The following is a 20,469-nucleotide window of genomic DNA, read 5'->3' as shown; positions in this document are numbered from 1 at the left end:
TTTATGCATAATCCGAAAAATACCTCCAATCCGAAAGAAGACATTCGTCGAACTGTCATTTACTGCGATATTTCCATGTTTGTAGTCATCTACCGAGATGAAATACCAGAACCTTGCAACCCGTCGCCATGTGGATCAAATGCTATCTGTAAAGAACGTAATGGTGCTGGCTCGTGTACTTGCATGCAAGACTATTTCGGTGATCCTTATGTTAGTTGTAGACCAGAATGCGTTCAGAATTCAGACTGCCCTTACGACAAGTCATGCGTCAACACTAAGTGTGTCGATCCATGCATTGGTACCTGCGGTCTGAACGCCGAATGCCATGTACATAACCACGCTCCTACATGCACGTGTGTCAATGGATTTGTGGGCAATCCATCACTGGCCTGTCACCTTCTCGTTATAGAAAGTAAGACCTATCCTGTAGTGTACTATCTGTGTGTTGTTTCTAACTATCCCTATACTTCCTATGTATTAGAACCTAAAGACGAGCCTATAGACCCTTGTCTACCATCACCATGTGGGCCGTACAGCATTTGTCGGGTGGTGAATAACCACGCCGTTTGCTCATGTCAGGACAACTGTATCGGGGCACCTCCACACTGTAGACCCGAATGTATGATTAATTCCGAGTGCTCTCGGGATAAGTCATGCATGAATCAGCGTTGTGTCGATCCTTGTCCTGGCACATGTGGCAACAATGCTAGATGTCGCACCGTTAATCACAATCCGATATGTAGCTGCAACCCTGGATTTATCGGTGATCCGTTTGTTAGATGTTCTCCTGAACCGCGTAAGATTCCAAATCGAACCTTATCGCTTCTGTTGCTACATTCGCTATCGCTTGGTAGGCTACTTCCATCGGTAGTCTACCCCAAAACGCTTTCGCTTAGGCTTGTGCATGCTAATCTATCTCTATGTTATATGTTTACCTATGTGTTGCCCGTACCTTTTAGAACAACCCGTCCTACAGGAGGAAAACCTGAACCCTTGCCAACCATCACCTTGTGGTCCTAATTCTATATGCCGGGTACAAAGTAACCGTGCAGTTTGCTCATGCGTGCCCAATTACATTGGACGACCACCGAATTGTCGACCTGAATGCGTCGTCAACTCAGAATGTCCAATGCAACAGGCATGTGTGAACGAAAAATGTGTAGATCCATGTCGTGGATCCTGTGGACCTAACGCGGAATGTAGAGTCTCGTCACACAGACCCATGTGCACGTGCTATCCGGATTACACTGGTGATCCATTCTCTGGTTGTAATAGACTACAAAGTAAGCTGCAGTTTCACCTCCATCCATATCCTAGCTCATTTCACCACTCTATCATCCTCTAACGCTGTCTTCTTTCAAACCTTTCACAGTTACCTACGAACCGCCATCAATGCCATGTACACCGAACCCTTGCGGTGTCAATGCCATCTGCAGAGAACAAAACGGAGCTGGTTCATGTACTTGCTTGCCGGAATATTTCGGCGATCCATACGTCGGTTGCCGACCGGAATGTGTCATGAATAGTGACTGCCCTAGGGCACGGTCTTGTATCAATAGCAAATGTGTTGACCCTTGCCCAGGAACATGCGGCAGCAATGCCGAATGTCACGTGGTTAACCATGCTCCTTCGTGCTCTTGTATTGCCGGATACATTGGCAATCCGTTTACGGCGTGTACGCCACAACCAGAAAGTAAGATAATTGAAAAATCTTGCGTACTTTTGCGACAAATTTACTGATATTTCTCATTTTCCTCAATGTTCAGTTCGAGAGGAACCGATCAATCCATGCCAGCCATCGCCATGTGGCCCAAATAGCATCTGTCGGGTGGTTAACAATCATGCCGTCTGCTCTTGTAGTACAAACTTTATCGGTACTCCTCCGAATTGTCGCCCGGAGTGTGTCGTTAGTTCCGAGTGTCCTCTGGACAAGGCATGTGTTGGACAGAGATGTAAAGATCCTTGCCCGGGAACTTGTGGACTGAATGCACGCTGCCAGGTGGTCAATCATAATCCAATCTGCAGCTGCAAGAGCGGATTCACTGGGGATCCATTCGTGCGATGTATCCCAGAAGAAAGTAAGGCTTAAATTAACCGATCTTTTGAACGAGCTAAGTTTAACATGTTTCCTGTGATTTCCCCTCTGCTAGAACGACCGGTTATTAGTGATCCAATAGATCCATGCCAGCCGTCACCATGTGGACCTAATTCACAATGCAAGCCCGTTGGAAACACGGCCGCTTGCTCTTGCCTGCCAAACTACGTTGGACGTGCCCCTAACTGTCGTCCGGAGTGTACTTCCAATTCGCAATGTAACTCGATGCAAGCTTGTATCAACGAAAAATGTAAAGACCCATGCCCTGGATCGTGTGGAACATACGCTACATGTATTGTACAAAACCATCAACCTAGCTGTAAATGTTACGATGGGTACAGTGGAGATCCGTACTCGGCTTGCATGCCAATTCCAAGTAATATTCAATTGGATGTTTCAATAAGCACAGAAATCTTACTCCCACATTTTTTCCTAATGTTCGTTCTAGTTCAACATGTACCCGAACACGTTGATCCATGCAATCCTTCTCCATGCGGAGTGAATTCTGAGTGCAATGTGCGCAACAACGCCGGTTCCTGCACTTGTTTGCAAGACTATTTTGGTGATCCATACCACGAATGTAGGCCGGAATGTGTCCTCAATACCGATTGTCCAAAAACAAGATCTTGTCTGAATAACAAGTGTAAAGATCCGTGCCCGGGCATGTGCGGATTGAATGCCGAATGCTTCGTTTCCAATCATGCCCCGACGTGCTCTTGCATCGCCGGATTTACGGGTAATCCATCGGTTGCGTGCCACGAGATTCCTAAATGTAGGTTTCCAACCGTTAACAAATTTCGTCCCAGAAAAGTCACTTACCTTTCAATACTTCCATATTGCAGTAGCTGACCCAGTTCCTATGAACCCTTGTCGTCCGTCACCATGTGGGCCATACAGCGAATGTCGTGAAATTAACGGCCATGCAGTTTGCTCTTGTCAAAAGAATTACATCGGTACACCTCCGGCATGTCGACCGGAGTGTACTGTCAGCTCAGAATGTCCTCAGGACCGAGCTTGTGTAAACCAGAAGTGCGTTGACCCATGTCCCGGTACGTGTGGCCTAAACGCTAGATGCAACGTCATCAATCACAATCCTATCTGCAGCTGCTCTCCTGGCTTTACAGGCGATCCTTTCGTTCGGTGTCTACCAGAAGAAAGTAAGCTGTCTACTTCCTTGCTTCTGATTTCTATCTAAACCCCACCTATCTATCCTCCTTGTAGAAGACTTGGAACCCAAGGTACCCGAAAACCCATGCGTACCGAACCCGTGCGGCCCCAATTCGCAATGTCGCGCCGTTGGGACCGTTCCGGCGTGCTCTTGTCTACCGAATTACATCGGACGAGCACCAAACTGCCGACCAGAATGCACCATCAATTCGGAATGTGCCGGCAACCTCGCATGCATTAACGAAAAATGTCGAGACCCTTGTCCAGGCTCCTGCGGCCCCAATGCTATCTGTAACGTGATTAAACACTCTCCCGTATGCTCCTGCTCGTCTGGCTATACTGGTGATCCCTTCTCTGGGTGTACGATTACTCCTCGTAAGAATCTTTCCTCTATTTTATTTTAATGGTACAAGTACGACGAAGAACGTGACATAGAAGTTGCCTCTTCCCCGTACTTCGCCTCTAGTATTTAGTAATACGTAGTCGTAGACGCATGATATTTTAGCTTCTGTATATACTAGTCCTATACTCTACTAAGCATGTATGTGTGTATGTGTTTGTGTGTTATCTATCCTTTCACTCTATTATAGCTCCACCGATAAGGGACGAAAGACAAGATCCCTGTAATCCTTCACCGTGTGGATCAAATGCCGTTTGTAAGGAACGCAATGGTGCTGGCTCTTGTACATGTTTGCCGGAATATTTTGGTGATCCGTACAGTGGATGCCGCCCGGAATGTGTGACCAACAGCGATTGTCCACGTAACAAGGCCTGTGTTAATAACAAATGTAAAGATCCATGCCCAGGTGTCTGTGGCTTCAATGCCGAATGCTACGTGGCCAATCATTCGCCTAGTTGTATTTGTATTTCGGGCTTTACTGGGGATCCACTGTCCGCTTGCCACGAGCCGATTCCTCCGAGTAAGCTAGCCTATATGTTACCTCTAAGAATCTGTCACTCTAACCGTGTAAATACACCCTTCTAGAGCAAAACGAACCTATCAATCCGTGTTCGCCATCTCCTTGCGGACCCAATAGCATATGCCGCGAAATCAACGGACACGCCGTTTGCTCTTGTCAGACTGGTTTCATTGGAACTCCACCCAGTTGTCGACCGGAATGTGTCGTTAGCTCCGAATGTGCCATGGACAAGGCTTGCATTAATCAAAAATGCCAAGACCCATGTCCGGGAACATGCGGACAGAATGCACGTTGCCAGATCGTCAATCACAGCCCTATCTGTAGCTGTTCTCCTGGCTTTACCGGGGATCCCTTCATAAGGTGTCTACCGGAAGAAAGTAAGCATGTTTATATGACTCTACTGCCTGCTCTGCATGTGACTACAAACCCTATTCTATCTTTCAATCTATGTTGTATATAAATCTCTTCTAGAACGTCCTGTGGTATCTGAACCTATTGATCCATGTGTGCCATCTCCCTGTGGACCAAACTCACAGTGTAGAACCGTTGGCAATACACCGGCTTGCTCTTGCCTTCCGAACTATATCGGCAGGGCACCCAACTGTCGGCCGGAGTGTATGATAAACGCAGAATGTCCTGCAAACCTAGCCTGTGTAAACGAAAAATGTAAAGATCCTTGTGTTGGCTCCTGCGGCCTTAACGCCATATGCACTGTAATTAAGCACAATCCAGTCTGCGAATGTCAGGCCGGCTTCACTGGGGATCCTTTTTCAGTTTGCACAGAGTTCATTCGTAAGATTACAGTTTCAACTATTTTTACTGCCCAAATTTAGACTTCCCTAGAGCTAACATAACACCCTTATGCTTCCTCCATCTAGAGCGTGCTCCTGAACCGGTAAATCCATGCAATCCATCACCATGTGGAGCAAATGCAATCTGTAAGGAACGGAACGGCGCTGGGTCTTGTTCGTGTTTGCCGGATTACTTCGGTGATCCATACACCGGTTGCCGTCCGGAATGTGTACAAAACTCAGAATGCGACAAATTCCGCGCGTGCGTCAACAACAAATGCAAAGATCCATGCCCCGGAGTGTGTGGACTGAATGCAGAATGCCGAGTCCAAAACCACAGCCCGCTTTGCTTCTGCCTGGAAGGATACTCTGGTGATCCGAGAACGGGATGCGCCTTCGAGGAAAGAGTAACTGAACCACCAAAAGCAGGATGTTATCCATCACCCTGCGGAACAAATAGCAACTGCCGAGAAGTTAATGGACATGCCGTGTGCTCTTGCCAATCTGGTTACATCGGAACGCCACCATCCTGCCGACCGGAATGTGTGGTCAGCTCGGAATGCAGTCAAGATCGAGCATGCGTTAACCAGAAATGTATCGATCCATGCCCAGGCACTTGCGGAACGAACGCTCGTTGTCAAGTCGTGAACCACAATCCGATCTGCAGCTGTTCGCCAGGTTTCACCGGTGATCCATTTATTCGTTGCGAGAAGAAGGAGGTCGTACCAGTCGGCAGGGATCCAATTGATCCATGCTCGCCATCGCCATGTGGACCTAATTCACAGTGTCGAGTTGTAGGAACGCAACCTGCTTGTACGTGCCAGCCGAACTATATTGGTCGACCACCGAACTGCCGCCCAGAATGTACCATCGATGCCGAGTGTGCAAGCAACCTAGCCTGCCAGAACGAACGCTGTGTTGATCCGTGCCCGGGAGCTTGCGGAAGCAACGCTATCTGTCAAGTGGTCAACCATCGTGCCGTTTGTACGTGCAGCGACGGTTACGAGGGTAATCCGTTGACGCAATGCGACCGCTCTGTTCCACGTAAGTTTTCTGGAATATTTGCGTAGTTTGATAATGATTGTAACGGTTTGTGTTTTTGTTTTACAGCAACGACTGAGCGATTGACGCCATGTACGCCATCGCCATGTGGACCCAATGCCGAATGTAGAGAGCGAAACAATGCCGGAGCTTGCTACTGCTTGCCAAACTATGAAGGAAACCCGTACGATGTGTTCAGCGGTTGTCGACGGGAGTGCGACGTTAACAGTGACTGTCCAGAGCAGCTGGCGTGTGTGAATTACAAGTGTGTTGATCCTTGCCCTGGAGTGTGTGGGAATCAAGCACTGTGCGAAATTGTGAATCACGTTCCAACCTGTGTCTGTCCGGAAGGGATGATTGGTGATCCGTTTACTCGGTGTGTGTTGAAACAAGAAGAACCAATTACCAGGTCACCACCGGTGTGCGATCAGAGCACATGCGGACCGAACAGTATTTGCCGAATTCAGAATGGTGTAGCAATTTGTAAGTGCCAGCCAGAAATGACCGGAAGTCCACCGAACTGCAGACCCGAATGTCAACTCAGCACAGAGTGCGAATCGCAGCGGGCTTGCGTGAATTACAAGTGTATCGATCCATGCCCAGGCTCTTGCGGACAGAACGCCAAGTGTCAGGTGATCAATCACAATCCGATCTGCAGTTGCAGTCCGGACTTCACTGGTGATCCGTTCTCGCGATGCTACAAGGAAATCCGCACGACCACTCCGCTTCCGCCGACGCCATGCGTCCCATCGCCTTGCGGACCGAATGCCGAATGTAAGGTTGTTGGCAGCAAAGAAGCCTGCTCATGTCTACCAGACTACATCGGGTCACCACCAAACTGCCGCCCCGAGTGCGTGCTCAGCAACGAGTGCCAGCAGAATCAGGCCTGTATTCGGCAGAAGTGTACCGACCCGTGCCCGGGATCTTGTGGCCTCAACGCTCGCTGTACAGTGATCAACCATACACCGAGCTGCTCGTGCGAAGAGGGATACACGGGTGATCCGTTCACCGGCTGCCAGTTCATTCAAGGTGAGTCGATTTTTGCATTATCTTTGTGCTACGCTGGATACGAGTGCTATTGGCGGCAGGCTACCAAAATGGCTTTGAGCTTAAGATTAATACGGGCGGTAAATGTATGAAAGAAAACACCGGCCGTACGGTGAGCACAATCTTGCAAACAAAAAAATGGCGATCTTATACGGAATTTTAGAAACATATTATAATTTAGAAGCCCGCGAAAATTACGTTACATGTCATATTTCAAAACAACAAAGACTAGTTCCAAACAGAATTACTATTAAATTTATTTGGAAAAAAAATCAGGTAATTTACTATCACAATTGATCAGAATTGCAAAATCCGTGCTCACCAGTACAGTCAAGATGACAGAAATGCCTAAAAAAGATGCGCTGGCCCTAGAGCTATAAGTCCTAAATTCATAAATGCCTACACCGCAATTCGATCAAAAACGCTTCACTGCTTGAATATGGTGGGCAATAGGAAAGGTTGAAGTGCTTCAGTGTCACCCAATAGGTTTTTTTATGTTGTAAGTCGGTGTGCTTCTGGTTGCTCAAAATGAACAAAAACTGAATTATGAAATGGAATACTATGTCTTTTGATTACCTGATACAATTACAACGTTGGAGTATTGAAACAAGCTAACTCTCAATAAGAAAGGAAAGCGTTGCGGTCCAACATTTTATCGGTTTACCTCCAACAGTTGGAGTGAAAAGGGTTCATCTCGAGCTCATTGTTGCGTTTTACCAAAGCGAACGAAAACGAAACACGCTACTAATGAAATGAAAGCTGCAAATTTTCTCATCTTTCTTTACATGCTTCTTTTCAATTGAAGTATCGTCAATTTCGAGTTGACACGTTTTTTAACTCGACTTTGATTTTTTTAATTTATGCTTCACTGACATTCCGTCAATTTATTTGATATGCCTTTTGTGTCATTTTCGGGACATTGGTCAAGATAAAGAGTATAAATTACATTCATCGAACGATTACACGATTCAGCCGTATTGAATGTTCAGTTAATGTGTCACTTGACGTTGAACTAAACGAAATCAAGCAACGTTTGATGTATCCATTTTAGATATAGACGAACGATTGAAATACTCAAAAAGATGCTAGAATGATGCGATGATGCAGAAATCGAAAAAAGGATGCTCTCTTTCAGCTTATTACCTTTATCAATGTCAAGTAGTTTTGGCGTGTTTCTTAACCAGCGATTTATGTAAAATAATTGTTGACTTATTTTTAACCATCTTGAGAATTACATAAATCTCACACAACTGGATCGATTCTTTTCATCGACTTTCTCTCATCGTCACTGTCGTGGCACATTTCCGGATATTTTCGATACCCAGTTCGATGTAGGAAGGAACGATCTACCATATAATATATATTATTACATAATATATAATATATAACAAATACATTAGAAAACGTTTATGTAGCCCAATTGTTGATGAAAGAGAAAGCTGACGAAGAGAATCGATCAATTTAGATTAGTCTGTTTGAAAAATGGTTAAATGTCGAGACTTTTCTCGGGATTCACGAGGAAATAATCTCAAAAACTATTAAATTGACAAGTTCGACTCGTAGTAAATGTAATTTTAAACTGCTCGAATGGAATAGACAATGGATCACATCATTCGAGCAGTTCGTAGAAGCAATGCTAGTGACGCCAGGGAGGCAGCTCTCACACCTAGAGCCTACCTAACTCAACTCATGAAATTAATTTAAATGTAATTACATTTGAATTCTCATAGTTTCCAAGATAGGATTTTTGTTTTTACTTTATTATTTATTTTAACCCTCTAGTACCAGAGTTATTGGGGAAATTGGAAATTGGGGCCTCCCTTAGCTCAGTCGGTAAAGGCGCAGCTACAAAGCAAGACCATGCTGGAGGTGGCTGGGTTCGATTCCCGGTCCGGTCTAGGAATTTTTCGGGTTGGAAAATTTCTCGACTTCCCTGGGCATAGAAGTATGATTGGACTTGCCACACAATTATACCAATGCAAAAATGGTACAGGCATCGAAAGTTCTCAATTAATAACTATGGAAGTGCATCTAGAACACTAAGTTGAGAGCACGCAATAAGCTAATATGCGATATGCAATAAGCTTGAAATGCGAAGAAGAAGAAGAAGAAGAAGAAGAAGAAGAAGAAGAAGAAGAAGAAGACCAGAGTTATGAATTTAGACCTCCCGAGAAAAATTCACACTATCTTTCAAGATACTTCCATCTAAACATGAAAAATTGATGCAAGTTATTTTTATCTAGATCAATTCAGTATATAGATTGTACGAATTTTATCCATATTTGGCCTGCTAAAAATAAAATTCAAAATCTCTTGTTGGACCAAATTTCAACAAAAAATATTCAGCTCAATGTTCATGTTCTTCCAGTTTTCCTCCACTTTTAAAGATTCCCACGCTTTTGGCTCCATTCTAAGAGATGCAGCCGATAAGCCGAGTATCCATGAGCTTATGAGAAGATCCGAGTCTTGCTAATACATCATCTCTTTTATTTTCGTCAATCCAACAATGACCAGGAACCCAATATAAGTTGACTTGATTATGACAAAACAATTTTTGAAAAGATTGAACACATTCCCAGACAAGTTTTGATGTACATGTCGCCCACTTTAAAGCATTTAGAACAGCTTGATTGTCGGAAATGATGCATATATTTGAACTCTTATAGTTTCTACGCCAACATATAATAGAACACTCTAAAATTGCTTGGAGTTCAGCTTGGAAGACAGTTGGCCATCTGCCCATAGGATCCGGGCAAGTTACTCCTGGTCCCACTTGATTGTTCAATCTTGAACCATCTCATCGTGGATCAAAGTTGTATTGTTTGTAAGGGAAACAATTTCTAAACTGATTCTAAAAATTATGAAAAAAGTTTAATAATTTCCATCGCCATCTATCTTGACTGACCCGAAAAATGAACCCTCTGCCTGTTAGTTATGATTAATTGTCGAAGCCTTATACTGAAATTCATGTTTTTATTTTCAAAAATCTTAAGCACATCGACGTACATGGGTGTGCACGTGCAGGGCATATCATCAAGTTGCACTCCGCCAATTTATAGCCACAGTTGTCACCACACAGATTCAGGTACAGGAAGAACAATCAATATCACAATATGCCGTTTAAATGTTTGCAATAGTCCTTATATATATTTGCTTAGGCACAAGATTAGGTGGAAAACTCCTAGAAACACACCCTGAAAAAGCTTCAAAATTAAGAAATCAAAAATGGATGTATCTGCTTTTGTCAAACTCTTAGCTGGCCTGGTGTTAGTTTGCGTGGGCGAGCAAAGAATTTCGACAAATTGACGTTTGAATCTTTGTTTACAAAAGCAGATACGTCCATTTAATAGCTATGCAAAAATCCCAAGGAGCATATTGAACAGCTATTTCTGATCAATTTTTCCAAACATAGCACTTCTAATTATGCTCGAAATAAGACTTATTCATATCAAAAGACGCTCAAATTTGTTTTTCCAGGTTTCACAGCTGTTCATTTGGAAAACCTGAATTTATTTCATTTCGTATAATTACCACCCAGGTAAAATCAGCCTCCCCAAATGAACAGATAGTTGTCGTCAAGTAAAATGAATTAGCGCGACTTTTGAAATGAATATCTTTCGCGTAACATTTGAAAAAGTCCTATCAAATTTTGTAAACAACACTCGAACCGAAGTACGCCCACGCAAACCAAGAGCACTATCGGGAAGGAGAGAATTTTCCCTAATGGATCGGATGGTGGTTTGCGTACTTCGGTTCACGCGAAAAGGGCCTAACAAGTTATGTTTACACAAGTTGATAGGCTATTTTCAAACGTTACGCGAGAGCTTTCTTATTTTAAGCGTGAGTGAAGAAGTGTCTTCAGAAAAAAATATCAGGGCTAGCTGTTCTGTATACTCTACTCATCGAGTATGGAAATTTTAGTGTTTTGTTTTCTCAGGCCCTACCAATGGGATTTTCACCATACTGAAAAAATAGTCGAAAACAACGGTGGACTAGAAAAACTATAAGTAATAACTTTTTCAGGGGTTGCTTCTAGGGGATCATGCCATAATAAGGAAAGCACTTTTTTGGGATTTTCCCACCCTCATTGTAAGACTTAGTAATATATAACAAACTATCCTCTTCCCTTTGTAAGATCTTACATGGAATATTTGAATGGTCTGTATATGACTTGTTCATGCTTACGTAATATATTTCTGAGAGCCCCTCGCTCCCATGTAAGAAAACATGTGAAAATCACTCACACCTTCTCCCTCTCCCCTCCCGCCGTAGTGCTTACGTAATTATTGAATGACCCCTTGGCAGCTTTTCACAATTCCTAACTATGTGCATACGCAATTTAGAATTTTTGCAACAATGAACACGGCAGAATATCACAAGACAACTGTGGGTAGTAGCACTGCCAAACTGGTGAACAGAAATGGTGTTGAACCTAGATGGGTCTTAAGGGTAGCATTGAAAATTGTTCAAACTGCGAAGTAATGTATCGAAACCATTTGGCTTATGCTGTCCTATGCTTCCCGAATTTAACATTTCCGGACTGATTTGTGATTAGAGCGTACATGCTTTTGTAAACAAACAGATCAATCACCGATTTCTCGCTCAATCTCATTCTCTCAAACAAACTTTACCAAATGATAGAGGAATCATTCTTCTGCCATTTGGTATAGTTTGTTTGCGAGAAGCCGGCGATTGATCTGTTTGTTTACAAAAACGTGAACGCTCTAATCACAAATCAATCCGGATTTTCCTAAATTTCTTCTAAATTTACCAAACAAAACGATACATTCCATCGCAAAGCCTTTATGCCTAAGGAAAAAAACACTCACAAGGGGACCATCATTGGACTGCTTAAGAAACCTTTTCGAACCGAAAAACTTCAAAAACCATCCACAAAGTCCAATGATGCATCCCCACAGCTTTAGCTTCAGCTTCAAAGCCTCACGAGAATTCACGAAGGTAAGTTTGTCGAATTCTCCAACTATAACACCGCCTGCCGCAACCGCAAACAGCCGTACAATATCACAAAAAAAATAGTTGTACTTTGAGCGCAAAAAAATGCAACACAACCACGCAATTCACGCAAATCTAACAAACGCAATCGCAAACCTCCTCCCCACCAAAACAAATCACAACGCAACCCCTGCCCCCCTTGCTTCGGTGCTTATTACGCTAGTTGGTCGCTTTGGTCCGCTTCGCTCCCACACCACCGTCAATGTCGTTTGATACCAAGTGTCTCTACCCCCTCGATTCATTTTCCAGCCGATATCCCCAAAGACATCCAGTCTCCTTGTGTGCCCAGTCCGTGCGGTGCCAATGCTATCTGCAGGGAACAAAACGGTGCAGGATCGTGTACCTGCATCGAGGATCACTTTGGAAATCCCTATGAAGGTTGTCGTCCCGAGTGTGTCTTGAATTCGGATTGCCCCTCGAACCGAGCCTGCATCCGTAACCGGTGCCAAGATCCGTGCCCCGGAACGTGCGGCCAGAGTGCCGAGTGCCAAGTTGTCAATCACCTACCCTCTTGTACCTGCATCGATGGATACGAGGGTGATCCTTTCCGTTATTGCCATGTCAAACAAAGAGAACGTAAGATCATGCTTCCTTACTCTATTTCTGCACCAGTATGAACACTAGTCAGGACGTTTCTTGCATTGCGACTACTAATCACACGACAATGACAATTATGACAGTTTACGAGCTTACGTATATGTGCCGATACTTTCTATTGAAAAACGACGAATTTGCTTGATGAGCAGAATTCAGTTGGAATGGATATGCAAATCCCAATACATCTGAATTCTGCATTGCTTCAAACTGAGAAGCAAGTGACTAACAAAAAATCGCTTAGCCAACAATGTTAAAAAATTACATCTGCAAGAAATATGCTTGAATCAATTCCAAGCAATTTGCCTTACACCAAATAATAATAAAGCCAACGAATACGATAAGGCTATTGATTGACAAGAACAAACCCGTTCCTATCAATACGGCCTAATCTATTCTGTTCTAAGCTTCTCTCTACGCTGTATGCCAGAATATATGCGCTGATTTTGCTTCAATATGCCATTACAAACGTACTCAAATGAGATATATCCACAGCTATCACTAGTCAAGATCCTTGCCAGCCTAGCCCATGTGGCCCCAACAGCCAGTGCCGTGAGGTTAACGAACAGGCTGTCTGCTCATGTATCCCCACCTACATTGGATCTCCACCCGGTTGTCGACCGGAATGTGTCACCAGTTCTGAGTGCACTCCAGACAGGGCATGCATCAATCAAAAATGCGTAGACCCTTGCCCTGGAACATGTGGATCCAATGCTAGATGCAATGTCAACAACCACAGCCCTATTTGTTCTTGTCAATCTGGATATACTGGAGATCCGTTCACACGATGCTATCCAAATCCACGTAAGAAACAAGCCAACTGCATTTTAATACATTCAAATTCACCAATTCACATTTAAATCACAGCTCCTCCACAAGATACCCAAATCGTTGCCCGAGATCCTTGTGTTCCTTCTCCGTGTGGTCCCAATTCACAATGTCGAAACATCAATGGAGTGCCATCGTGCTCTTGTCTAGTCAACTACATTGGATCACCTCCAAACTGTAGACCCGAGTGTACAATAAACGCTGAATGTCCAAGCAATCAAGCCTGCATGAATGAAAAGTGCAGAGATCCTTGTCCTGGATCATGTGGGATTGGAGCTAGGTGTTATGTCTTCAATCATACGCCGACTTGCACATGTGATGATGGATACACAGGAGACCCGTTCACGAATTGCTATCCCGAACCTCCTCCTCCTAGAGAACCCGTTAACGATGACCCATGCAATCCGTCACCTTGTGGACCAAACACGCAATGCAATAATGGAATCTGCTCATGTCTACCGGAATACCAAGGCGATCCATATCAGGGCTGTAGACCTGAATGTGTACTAAACTCAGATTGCGCTAGAGATAAGGCGTGCATACGAAGTAAGTGCATTGATCCTTGCCCGGGAACATGTGGACAAGATGCTTTGTGCGAGGTTATCAACCACATTCCGATGTGCAGTTGTCCAAATGGAATGGCTGGAAATGCTTTCGTACAATGTAGACCACAACAAGCACCAGTTGTTACCAACCCATGCAATCCAACGCCATGTGGGCCAAATAGTCAATGTCGAGAGATAAATGGACAAGCTGTATGCTCCTGCATGCCTGGATTTATCGGAAGCCCACCAATGTGTCGACCGGAGTGTGTCGTCAGCTCTGAATGTCCACAAAATCAAGCCTGTAACAATCAGAAGTGTAGAGATCCATGCCCAGGAACATGTGGCGTTGCAGCTCGATGCTCAGTCGTCAATCATAATCCAATCTGTAGTTGTCCTCAGCGATACACTGGAGATCCATTCATCCGTTGTCAACTTATAAGTATGTCGTCTCCACATCAAACCCGAAGTTCGCACGCTAACAATCATCATTGCCATTTCTTACAGTTGAACCTCCAGTACAGATGACCCCTACAAACCCCTGTCAACCATCCCCGTGTGGTCTCAATTCTGAATGCCGCTCTGTTGGTGATTCACCATCTTGTACATGTTTGGATAACATGATTGGTTCTCCTCCCAACTGTCGCCCCGAATGCATCAGTAACTCAGAATGCGCGAGCAATCTTGCATGTATTCGGCAGAAATGCCAGGATCCATGCACGGGAGCATGTGGAGCAAACGCTGAGTGCAGGGTTGTCAGTCATACACCCATGTGCATCTGCTCGGTTGGATTCACTGGCGATCCATTCACTCAGTGTTTGCCGGTTCAACAGGATGTCCCGAGGGAACCAACCTCACCTTGTATTCCAAGCCCGTGTGGAGCCAATGCGATCTGTAGGGAAAAGAACGGCGCCGGATCATGTACTTGTATTGAAGATCACTTTGGCAATCCATACGAGGGATGTCGACCAGAATGTATCATGAACTCTGACTGCGCCTCTAACCGAGCCTGTGTCCGTAACAAATGCCAGGACCCATGTCCAGGAACATGTGGACAAAATGCGGAATGTCAAGTCGTAAACCACCTTCCATCTTGTACGTGTATCTCGGGATATGAAGGAGATCCATTCAGATTTTGTAGCATTCAACAAAGAGAACGTAAGATTATCAAGCTTAATCTAGAACTTTGCTTGCTTTGATAAGCTTCTATCTATCAAGCTTTTGTGTCATTATCGTCAAATAAGATAAACTGCATTTATGCCTAGAATTTTATAAACAAAGCTGATCGGATACGTACACCACTCATTTCCAAACAAAGTTCAAGCAGGTAAAACCGGCTAATTTGTATGGAAATTGGTCCGTGGTACCATTATTCCGAACTGCATTGCAGAACAAAAAATTACGACGATGAACTAACACTTCACTGCTCTTCTCAATGAGTACTCTAACACAACGCAAATTCACCCAGGACACATAAAAACGAGAACCTAAATTCATCAATCCACCCCAAACAGCAATTCAACAATACGTGAATCCATGCCAACCTAGCCCATGTGGTTCCAACAGCCAGTGTCGAGAGATCAATGGACAGGCCGTTTGCTCGTGCTTGCCCACATACATTGGATCTCCTCCTGGATGTCGACCGGAATGTGTCACAAGTTCTGAATGTTCCCTGAATAAGGCCTGTGTCAATCAGAAATGTGTAGACCCATGTCCTGGAACATGCGGAACCAACGCTAGATGCAATGTCAAAAATCATAGTCCCATTTGCTCTTGTCAATCTGGATATACTGGAGATCCGTTCACACGATGCTACCCCAATCCACGTAAGATCATATTAACACCTTCAATCATTCTCATACTCATGAACATTTCCTCAATATAGCGCCTCCTCAAGACACTCAAATTGTAGTCCGTGATCCTTGTGTTCCTTCTCCATGTGGCCCCAATTCACAATGTCGAAACATCAATGGAGTGCCATCGTGCTCTTGTCTAGTCAACTACATTGGATCACCTCCAAACTGTAGGCCCGAATGTACTATCAACGCTGAATGTCCAAGCAATCAAGCCTGCATGAATGAAAAGTGCAGAGATCCTTGTCCTGGATCATGTGGGATTGGAGCTAGATGCAACGTCATCAACCATACACCAACATGTACATGTGAGATTGGATACACAGGAGATCCGTTCACGAATTGTTATCCGGCGCCTCCTCCTCCTCCTCCGAGAGAACCCGTTAACGATGACCCATGCAATCCGTCACCTTGTGGACCAAATGCGCAGTGTAACAACGGAATCTGCTCCTGTCTACCAGAATACCAAGGCGATCCAGATCAGGGCTGTCGACCAGAATGCGTACTAAACTCAGATTGCCCACGAAATAAGGCATGTATACGAAGTAAGTGCATTGATCCTTGTCCAGGAACATGCGGACAAGATGCTTTGTGTGAGGTCATCAACCACATTCCGATGTGCAGTTGTCCAAATGGAATGGCCGGAAATGCTTTCGTACAATGTAGACCACAACAAGCACCTGTCGTCACAAATCCATGCAATCCATCGCCCTGCGGTCCAAACAGCCAATGCCGAGAAATTAACGGTCAAGCCGTATGTTCATGCGTTCCTGGATTCATCGGAAGCCCACCAATGTGTCGACCGGAGTGTGTCGTCAGCTCTGAATGTTCACAAAATCAAGCCTGCAACAATCAAAAGTGTAGAGATCCGTGTCCAGGAACATGTGGCGTTGGAGCTCGATGCTCAATCGTCAATCATAATCCAATATGCAGTTGTCCTCAACGATACACTGGAGATCCATTCATCCGTTGTCAACCTTTGAGTATGTTGTCTCTACATCAACCGAAATTGTACATGCTAACAACCATCATTGCCATTTCTTACAGTTGAACGTCCAGTACAGATGACCCCTACAAACCCCTGCCAACCATCCCCGTGTGGTCCTAATTCTGAATGCCGACCTGTTGGTGATTCACCATCTTGTACATGTTTGGATAACATGATTGGTTCTCCTCCCAACTGTCGCCCCGAATGCGTCAGCAACTCGGAGTGTGCCAGTAATCTTGCATGTATTCGGCAAAAATGTCAGGATCCATGCACGGGAGCCTGTGGAGCAAACGCTGAGTGCAGGGTTGTCAGTCATACACCCATGTGCATCTGCTCGGTCGGATTCACTGGCGATCCATTCACTCAGTGTTTGCCGGTTCAACAGGATGTCCCGAGGGAGCCTACCTCACCTTGCATTCCAAGCCCATGTGGAGCCAATGCGGTCTGTAGGGAACAAAATGGCGCCGGCTCGTGTACTTGTATTGAAGATCACTTCGGAAACCCTTATGAAGGATGTCGACCAGAATGTGTATTGAATTCTGATTGCGCATCGAATCGAGCATGCGTTCGCAACAAATGCCAAGATCCTTGCCCTGGAACGTGTGGACAAAACGCAGAATGTCAGGTCGTGAATCATTTACCTTCATGTACTTGCATTGCAGGATATGAAGGAGATCCGTTCCGATTCTGCAACTTACAACAACGTGAACGTAAGCATTTTTAATAAGCTTCTATAATTACTAAGCCATAACGTTTACCAAGACCGTACAAAACTACAATAGGAGTATTCAAGTTACGCATCGTACGTCAATGTTGTCTTGTATACAGATCGTTTCAGAACAATAGAATCTGCTGAAATCCTCATGTTAATAAAACCGACGTATCTCAGCTGTTTGTAAATAAATTATTCATGAAATATCTAGTGCTTTTGGACAAACTAAATTTTTATCGTTCTAAAAACTACGCGCAAATGCTCTTCAAAACTAAGATCTCGGTGAATAAGGTCGATGTTCCTTAGGTCGGTCTAAGAGTCCCTAATATTGGACGCATACATAATTGTTATTCTAAGGAAATCAATTTTTGACAATTTTTCAATAGCAACCAAATTAGAGATGAACTAGCCTAAGGCTAAAAATCTCTTAAATAAAGAATTAAAAAAAAAAAAAATAGCAACCAAAAATATCCCTTTGTATGCTGCATTGCAAAATTGAAGAGCAAGCCAACATTAGGCCAATTTCCCCTATATAACATTATAGATAGCACACTCAAATAGCTGTTACTCCTCGGTATACAGTGGTCATGTTTCCTGCTCGTCATTATGTGCTTATTAGGTTATAATCTCTATTTGCGGGAGAATTTTATACTTTGTATGTATGCGAAGCGGAACGATCATATTCAGTTGATTACCAAACATCCAAACATTGCTCAAATTTTACCAAATGTCAGACCTAGATTGATATGATTTGATTTCTTTGTTATAGATACTTTCTGCCGTTGGCTGGTTCATCTCTGAGGACTTAGATTAAGAATAGTATACAAAACAACTTTGTCGAAGACTGCAAATCGATTTGATCTTTGTACAAAAAGTAACTAGACCAAGTGTTCCACTCATACCTGCAAGCTCATATATTTGCCTGTAGGTATGCGCGGATCAATAGGTCCAAATTAATATAATAATAACTTTTTTCTCAGGGGCGACCTCGGCGTAGTGGTTAGAATCCATACATTTCACGCCAAATTCACGAGCTCAAATCTCACCTCCAGACAAGTCACGAATGACCCAAGAGCGTTAAAGTGACTATAATGAAAATAAATAAAAATAAAAAAAAAATTTCTCAGAAGTCTAATTGAAGTTGTTCTGTATAGAATTCCCAATCTATTTCCGAGATTTGGTGAAATTTGAACAATATTGGGGGTTGTGATGCATCATACAAACTTGACTCACCCTAGTTGTCATAGATGCACAGAGAACAGACGTTGAAGCTCGGTCAGAAACTTGTGTAAAATAAGTGGGAACGTCGCCGTTACGTGGTGTTAGCATCTCCTGATTTTCTCTCTAAATTTTCCACTTTCGACCAATTTGGCGCTAGTATCGATAAATTTTCTGTTGAAAATTGCCTCTTGGCGCTACTAGCACTTAGTGTCTAGTGTAATTTGTGCAACGCCAGCGCCATCATGTTGTCAAAGAGGATTTTTAAGTGGGGAAGTCGCCGTTAATGGCGCAGAAGTCAAATAGGAATCCTTACACAAGTTTTTAGAGAAATTTTGTTCCAGCCTCCATGTCTGTTCTCTGTGATAGATGTATGCAGTGATGGATCGCTCTTTTGGGGCTTGTTCATTACTTTTTTTATTATAGAATGTTAACGTTAAATCCAGTTGAACTTTCAGTTAATCCATCAAAAATTAAATAGTTTCATGCAATTAAAATTTCCACACCGTAGAGCCGCACTCTGTGTTTTCACTGAAGTTGCACTCGAGAGCGCTCTCAAGTGTACATTCAATGAAAACAAAGAGTGGTGTTTAGAAAAGTTGTAGAGAAAATTATGACGCACATTTTTGCTGAACAAATCATTTTGGTATAACTTAAAATTCTAAGGTTATGGGTTATCTCAAAAACATTCAGTCTTTAAATGCTATCATTATTATTATAAAAATTTAATTTTAAAACTACGAGAACAGCTATTTTTTACATGGTGTAAACAAGCTTTAAAAGTACTTTTAATTGATTCAAAGACTACGTGTAACTCATAAACGACTACATATAGCAAGTTGCTGCCTTCTGCAAAAAAAGGCCGTAACTAGTTCTGAAAGTCTTCCTTTCACTATTTTTTGACGAAATTTAAAATAGGAACTTAAAAGAACTGATTTTTTAGAGGCATCTCAATAAAAAGGAGACAAGTTAGACATACAGCTTCTTTTCGGCAAAGTTGCTTGAAATAATTTTGCCTACAACTTTTCTGAAGAGTAATAAGCGCATTATGCACCAAAGTAGACTCCTGACTTTGCGCCAAAATAGACTTCTGCGCTTTTTAAGTAATTTAGGACAAAACAGTTAAAAAAAACTGATTTTTCAAGAGGCACCCTTATACAAATTTGAAAAAAATTCTTTGCATGGTTAATTGAAGAACTAAACTCACATTATTTTCAGCATAGTAGCTTGAAATTATATTAGAATTAGACTCAGTAGACAAAAAAGTAGACTCCTGCGCCGAAAATAATCCCTCAGAACTTTTTTCGCTGTGATCTTTCAAAAGCCGTACCAGGAATAAAACTATCTATCCAAATACCTGAGATATTAGCATTTTAATACTGCTTGTTTTTTGAGTTAAAATTACCATTACTTTTGAATGCTAAGTCCTTCCCAAGTACTTTGTTCAGTAAAAATGTGCGCTATTATTTACCCTACAACTCGTCTAAAGACCACACTTTAGAAGCATTGGAAACAAAAAAGATAGACAGATAGAGACCTTAGCCATAGGAACCCCCTAATTTCGATCACATCAAAAGATGGGCTTAAGGTGATTCCCGGAAAAGTCCACACATGGCCGTCATGATGGCTAATATACCCTATCACTTCAAGTTTTCCAGAG

At 43.3% G+C, this 20,469-nt stretch overlaps 1 protein-coding gene across 21 annotated transcripts in view; it reads left to right on the top strand.

The window, feature by feature from the left end:
- The window catches only part of dpy (dumpy), a 595,824-nt gene that overhangs the window by 534,148 nt on the left and 41,207 nt on the right, over positions 1-20,469 (top strand). For 17 of the 21 annotated variants that reach the window (XM_065217641.1, XM_065217662.1, XM_065217653.1 and 14 more), the window contains 21 exons: positions 86-412; positions 482-796; positions 960-1,283; positions 1,373-1,693; positions 1,767-2,078; positions 2,151-2,471; positions 2,544-2,867; positions 2,938-3,252; positions 3,317-3,637; positions 3,853-4,182; positions 4,248-4,559; positions 4,654-4,974; positions 5,061-6,017; positions 6,084-7,043; positions 12,324-12,650; positions 13,164-13,472; positions 13,536-14,480; positions 14,546-15,196; positions 15,553-15,864; positions 15,924-16,874; positions 16,939-17,589. In XM_065217641.1, coding sequence (XP_065073713.1) covers positions 86-412; positions 482-796; positions 960-1,283; positions 1,373-1,693; positions 1,767-2,078; positions 2,151-2,471; positions 2,544-2,867; positions 2,938-3,252; positions 3,317-3,637; positions 3,853-4,182; positions 4,248-4,559; positions 4,654-4,974; positions 5,061-6,017; positions 6,084-7,043; positions 12,324-12,650; positions 13,164-13,472; positions 13,536-14,480; positions 14,546-15,196; positions 15,553-15,864; positions 15,924-16,874; positions 16,939-17,589 — 9,906 coding nt within the window. The remainder of the gene's footprint in view (positions 1-85; positions 413-481; positions 797-959; positions 1,284-1,372; positions 1,694-1,766; positions 2,079-2,150; positions 2,472-2,543; positions 2,868-2,937; positions 3,253-3,316; positions 3,638-3,852; positions 4,183-4,247; positions 4,560-4,653; positions 4,975-5,060; positions 6,018-6,083; positions 7,044-12,323; positions 12,651-13,163; positions 13,473-13,535; positions 14,481-14,545; positions 15,197-15,552; positions 15,865-15,923; positions 16,875-16,938; positions 17,590-20,469) is intronic. The other 4 variants (XM_065217646.1, XM_065217645.1, XM_065217655.1 and 1 more) reach the window with 4 other exon arrangements.

The sequence above is a fragment of the Ochlerotatus camptorhynchus genome, unplaced genomic scaffold (assembly GCF_037179485.1).
Source record: "Ochlerotatus camptorhynchus isolate MF236.1 unplaced genomic scaffold, CSIRO-AGI_Acam_v1.1 ptg000078l, whole genome shotgun sequence".
Taxonomy (NCBI): Eukaryota; Metazoa; Arthropoda; class Insecta; order Diptera; family Culicidae; genus Ochlerotatus; species Ochlerotatus camptorhynchus.
Note: the sequence above shows the minus strand (reverse complement) of the source record. Positions and strands in the feature narration are given on the sequence as shown.